This window comes from Pantherophis guttatus, chromosome 2 (assembly GCF_059756535.1).
Source record: "Pantherophis guttatus breed Tessera chromosome 2, ASM5975653v1, whole genome shotgun sequence".
Classification (NCBI taxonomy): domain Eukaryota; kingdom Metazoa; phylum Chordata; class Lepidosauria; order Squamata; family Colubridae; genus Pantherophis; species Pantherophis guttatus.
Genome location: NC_142064.1, coordinates 252,763,711 through 252,769,732, shown reverse-complemented (window position 1 = coordinate 252,769,732; position 6,022 = coordinate 252,763,711). Strand labels below are relative to the sequence as shown.

Genomic DNA, 6,022 nt, shown 5'->3' with positions numbered 1-6,022 from the left:
GAGTTTGTTGGTCTCTATAATGGAACTATGGGAGTGGAAGTCCAGTAGCCCAGGGAGGCTTCCAATTAAAACTATATAAACCAGGGGTCCCCAAACTTGGCAGCTTTAAGACTTGTGGACTTCAACTCCCAGAATTCTCCAGCCAGCATAGCATAGCTAGAGAATTCTGGGAGTTGAAGTCCACAAGTCTTAAAGCTGCCAGGTTTGAATACCTCTGATCTAAACTGTTTCCTAACCCTCCTCGGGCTGCAATTCCCATCATCCCCAATCAGTGTGACAAATGGTCAAGGATGATAGGTTGCTACATTACATAACCTAGCAACACAAAAGTTTGAACAGGTTATGGCAGTTTCTCATAGCTATGGAATCTGCAGCTTATTCTGCTCTTCCACATTTTTAGAGAGAGAGTATGTGTGAGTGAGTGAGTGAACCGGTGCTCTATTTCTAGCGTTATATGCAAAACTCATTATCTGATGAAGAAAGATAGAGCCTTGGTGGTGCAGTGGACTAAAGTAGCACTTAGCTGCCAGCTGCCTGCAATTACTGCGAGTTCAAATCTCACCAGGCTCAAGGTTGACTCGGCCTTCCATCCTTTCGAGGTAGGTAAAATGAGGACCCGGATTGTGGGGGCAATAAACTGACTTTGTATAAAAAAGAACACCGCTTGGGGGGGCCAAAAGCCCTACTAAGCAGGTATATATAAAAATATGAAGGCTATTGCTTAATGCATTGTAAGCCGCCCTGAGTCTCCGGAGAAGGGCGGCATATAAATCAATCAAACAAACAAACAAACAAACAAATAAATAAATTCCTTTAGAAATAGGGAAATCCTAAGCAACTCCATTCAAGAGCAGGTGTTTTGAAATAAGGGATTTTGCTTGGTGAATGCGGTACCTCTACCAGCTTTACACATTTTCTGTGTTTTAGACTGCAGTGCATGGAGAATGCAGAAGAGCCAATTCATTTAAACCATTGGTTGTCACAATCTTTCAGTGCTGTACTACTTGCTCTTTAATCTCCCCTTCTTTATTTTAGAACTTCATTTGTGTTCCCTCAGACTGGATCGCCCTAAAATCAGGATTATTATTTTTTTTTGCCCCTGAGGAGCACCTAATCCACATGTTAGATGTCAAGAACAAGTTTCAATCCTTCCCTGATTAGGTATAATAAAAATAAGGGAGAGGTATAGCAAGATCCTTTGTTGTATGCTTTATTTGTTGCGGTAGCCTAGAGCAAACCATTCTTATTCTAACATAAGGGTTATTTATTTGATTATACCAGGGTTGAGGGATAGAGGAACCTGTCATGTGAATTATTTTGGTTGTGAAGAGGGGAATAGTCCAGAGGTGGTATTCTCCACTTCTGGAGAACCAGTAGTAGAAATTTTGTAGTAGTTGTTCGGAGAACCGGTAAATACCACCTCTGACTGGCCCCATCCACATCTATTCTCTGGCTCCCGAGTCCCAGCTGATCGGGAGGGAATGGGGATTTTGCAGTAACCTTCCCCTGTAGTAGGAAGGAATGGAGATTTTACAGTATCCTTTCCCCTGCCATGCCCAAGCCATGCCACGCCCACCAAGCCAAGTAGTAAAAAAATTTAAATCCCACCACTGGAACAGTCACGGTACATGCAGTTATGTCTACCCCTAGGCAACCAAGCTTCATTGGTTGCCACTTTGCTTCTGCGTTCAGTTCAAGGTGTTGGTTTTAACACTCAGAGCCCTGTATGGAATGGGGCCAGGTTATTTGAGAGACCACCTCTCCTTGGTTACATCTACTTATCCCAGCAAGTCCAGCAGGAGAGTAATGTTATGGGTAACATATGCTAAGGACTTTTATCTGATGGCACCTGCCCTCTGGAACATCATTCCCCCTAATGAGAAATTAGCACCAACTCTATTAATCTTCCAGATGTCTCTTAAAATGTTTTTCCCCCCATAGTCTTCGGGATCCCATAGAAACAGGGAGCCTGCAAGATGGTTACATTGAATATAGGATATTGATCCATTTTCCCTGTCTTATTTATATGTATGTTTTATGGTTTTAATGGTTGTTTAGACTTTTTAACTCTTTGTTTCATTATACACTGCCCAGGGTCACATTTATGAGATGAACGGCTATATAAATTCATTAAATAAATAAAGGTAAGAATTTAATGTTTTGCTGGAGCACACCAAAGTCTAGCTGGTCCAGCATTTTGTTTCCAACAGTGCATAGGATATAACAGATATATGTGACCAGCAGACCGCGAAGGAACATCTTATTGTCATTTCTTTTAAGTACTGTGTTCAAGATGGCTATTTTAAGGAAAAGATCTATGTAACTGTCATGATGAGTAGAGGAATAAAGACCACTAGATTATCGTGCAACATCATTCTGGTTTATTGTTAATAATAATAATTACATGTAACAAAAAAACACTGATGGAAATGGCTGGACACAGCTTCTTCAGCCCTCATTTAACATACATTGATCTTTGCAGACCCCATCACACACCTGTCAAAGAAAAATATGTCTGCAGTATTCAGTCACTCTCTCACTTATTCATGGGCTTTTATGTTTGGCTGTCCCGGCAGTGCAAAATAAAAGGAGAAATGATAATTAAAAAGGGTGCACAGATAGATAAATTAATAATGAAGGGAGAGAGAAGATATGTAATTTTCTCTTCTGCACCTTCCATTCAAACTTTTACTTCTTCGCTCAACAATTTTTGTTCCTAAAGCCTCACCTTTCTCCTCCCATACATTCATCAACTTTCTCTCAATCTGCATTCTTGTTCCATTGATGAGTTGTGCCATTCTTTGAGTAATTTAATCGAGCAAGTCAACCAAGCTTCACAGTTGGGGAAGAGAAAATTCCTGTTCAACAATTTAGAAAAAGTTTCAATTTTATTTGGACACTTCCATCTTAAGGTCAGACTTTCAGCCAGGAGGACAAAGGAATTATACTTTTGGTTCCAGAATGTGGAATTGTGAACTATTATAGCCCTGAGACAGGACCTGAGTTGTGAAATGGGGTAGGGTGGAGGGCTTGGAGGGCCTCTCTGGCCCTCGGCTTCCCTGAGTCAACCCACCTCCTCATTTTTTTATTATCGGCACTACAAAAGATTTGCCCCCTTTCTCACTGCCCAAGGTGGAAGGTCATCCTGAGAGACCCAAAAGCTATAGCTCCTTCTTCTTCTCTTCAAAAATGAACACGTCTTTATCAAGGTGTGCAAGCTGAGCGGTAGTGCTCAGATGTTCAGGTGGTGCATAGAAGTCGCCAGGTAAACATCTTCAAACAAATGTACCGTGGCTTTGCTTTCCTTAACCTTAATTAAGTTAAGAATTTGTCCTAGTTAAAAATACTATGCAGTGCAGAATGGCAAGTACAGGTAGTCCTCAACTTACAACCATGATACAGAGAGCAAAATTCATCATTAAGCAATGAGGTTGTTAAGTGAATCATCCATGGCTATTAAGCAAGATATTGTGTGACCGTGACTTGCTACCTCCTGCTGGCTTTTCCATTGATTTTTTGCTTGTTGGAATCTGGATGAGAAGGTCACAAATGGCAGCCACCTGACTGAAAAATTGTTATGTGTGAGCTAGTTGAAAAGTGCCTGGTTCACAATCACATGACCATGGGAACACTGCAACGGTCTTAAGCATGAGGACCAGCCATAAGTCCCATTTTTCAGCACCATCATAACTTTGAATGGTTGCTAAACAGATGGTCATTAAGCGAGGACTACCTGTACCTATCAAAATGGCTGGTAGAATAATAATATTACTAGTATTATTGCTAGTAGTAATAATACTTTTTTGGCCAAATAATCCAAATCCATCCGGGGTGAGTGGAGGGGAAAAGGTCAATTTGGCAGCCACAATTGTCCAACTGAAGAAGCAGTCCTTCGAGTGTGTTGTTGTAGACACCATCCAGACCTTTTGTACCCTCCCCTGTGGCCACCCCTGAAAGCATCGCTTCATTTTTTTTTAAACCATTCATGGCTCTGTTCACTTCACTTCATGCCCACCCATCTAAGACCATATGAGTTGTGAATTCTAAACATGAAATGGATGTGACTAAAACCAGAAGCGGTACTTTTCTCCTGATTCTGCTTTGTTTGTCCATTCCATCCCTGCCCCCCTGCCTCCCCCACCCCCCTTGTTCCACAAGACCACCCCAGCCTGAAGTCAAAGAGAGAGAAAACACAAAATGCCACCACAAAGAACAACGGTCTCTGCCCCCCGTGCAGAGATAACCTTTCCCTAATTGCTCAATTCCATGCCTTACTAAGTGCTCTTGTTTTAAAACACAGAGAGGCCCGTCCCCGTTGCCCAGTTACATGCCATATTACTCACACCTAGAGTCATGCTATGTTGAATTGACTTTCTCTTCAATGGCCCCCCTCCCACTCCCCAAATACTGATAAGCAGTGTGTGTAACCTTCCCTGGTCTCCCCCCCCGAAATATGGTGCTTTGTTTTGTTTTCCTTTAAACATCATAACAAGACAAGATACTTTATCAAAAAAAAAAAAAAAAAAAGCAGAAAAACAACAACAACAACAACCAGACAAAGTCACATCAATGTCCCTCAGCCCAGAACTGAAGCTTTCAAATGCTGTGTGGTTGATGGTAAGGAGTAAAATAGGTCAATGATGTTAGCCCTTGGTGTTTGAAGGTTCAATGGTCTTTCCTCAGGGAAAGTTTTAAAACATGTCCACAGGCTCCTCACTGACAGATAGGAGCGGCAGGAAAAGCACTGGTTGTGATTCCCATCTAGATTGGACTGCATTTTGCACAATTTGAAGCCATCTAGATGTTTGATACTTGTTCCTAAGCGAAGAGGTTCTGTTTTCAGGGTCAACGCAAAGAGAAGAGCCATATCAAGGGTGAAGATGCAGCGTAACTCCTGAAGGAAGAAACATACGGCCTTCAAAGCTGTAGAAAAAGGCTGATAGGTCTTTATTGGTCCCTGTTTCTTTTTCCTTGGTATGTCAGTCATTGGAAGACAAAAAGAGATTCAAGGTCCAGCCGAAGGATTTTGGAACACGGCTTCAATCTTGAAATGGATTCTACCTTTTCCTACACCAGGAAAAAAAGACGATAAGCTATCGCCGACAGGACTCATCTAGAAAAAGGAAAAGAAAGAATACCGGCATAGTTAGCAAACGAGGAAAACAACATTCCTGATTTTTGCACTTGTTAAAAAGGCCTTTAGGTGGCACTTCAGTATTATCTCTAAGGCTCCTGTTTATTTCTATTCTTCCAGCTATAGCATTTCTGGTTTTACAAGTATCTTCTCTATTTATAATGGTACAGAGGTTTGTTGTTGTTGTTTTTGGAGTGGGGGTAGATCTGGATGAAAATTAGGGTTTTATCTGATCTCAATTACAAATACTTGTAGTCTGATGATTTAAAAAAAAAAAAAAAACCTTTGCTCTCCTTTTGTTGCTACTGCTGGATATAGTTTTGGTAATTAGAATCATCTGATGTTCAGGGATAATCTTTCTTCAGGGTTGTCGAAAGCTCTGTCTATCATGGAAATAGATCATATTATTCCTGAACCAAATCTTTCAATTCAGCTCAGTGAATGCGCTCTTTTGATCAACAGAGGTTGATTTTTGTGAGCCTTTCCATCTTGAAAGTTCCCACTGTATGAGGATAAGCAGGGAATTTTTAACCTAGGGAAGCTTTCAAGCACTACATACAACATCTGCTACTGCAAGACGAACGACAGATGTGTAAAGGTAAAGGTTCCCCTCGCACATTTGTGTTAGTCGTTCCCGACTCTAGGGGGTGGTGCTCATCTCTGTTTCAAAGCCAGCGCTGTCTGAAGACGTCTCCGTGGTCATGTGGCCGGCATGACTAAACGCCAAAGGCACACAGAACGCTGTTACCTTCCCACCAAAAATGGTCCCTATTTTTCTACTTGCATTTTTTACGTGCTTTCAAACTGCTAGGTTGGCAGAAGCTGGGACAAGTAATGGGAGCTCACCCCGTTATGCAGCACTAGGGATTTGAACCGCTGAACTGCCGA

General features: G+C 41.6%; 1 protein-coding gene across 1 annotated transcript in view; it reads right to left on the bottom strand.

Moving 5' to 3' along the window:
- Positions 1–2,358: 2,358 nt before the first annotated feature.
- PPP1R18 (protein phosphatase 1 regulatory subunit 18) overlaps positions 2,359–6,022 on the bottom strand; it is a 52,333-nt gene continuing 48,669 nt past the window's right edge. Inside the window, exon 4 of the mRNA XM_034421636.3 lies at positions 2,359–5,113. Within this exon, the coding sequence (XP_034277527.2) occupies positions 5,094–5,113 (20 nt within the window). The 3' untranslated portion in view covers positions 2,359–5,093. The remainder of the gene's footprint in view (positions 5,114–6,022) is intronic.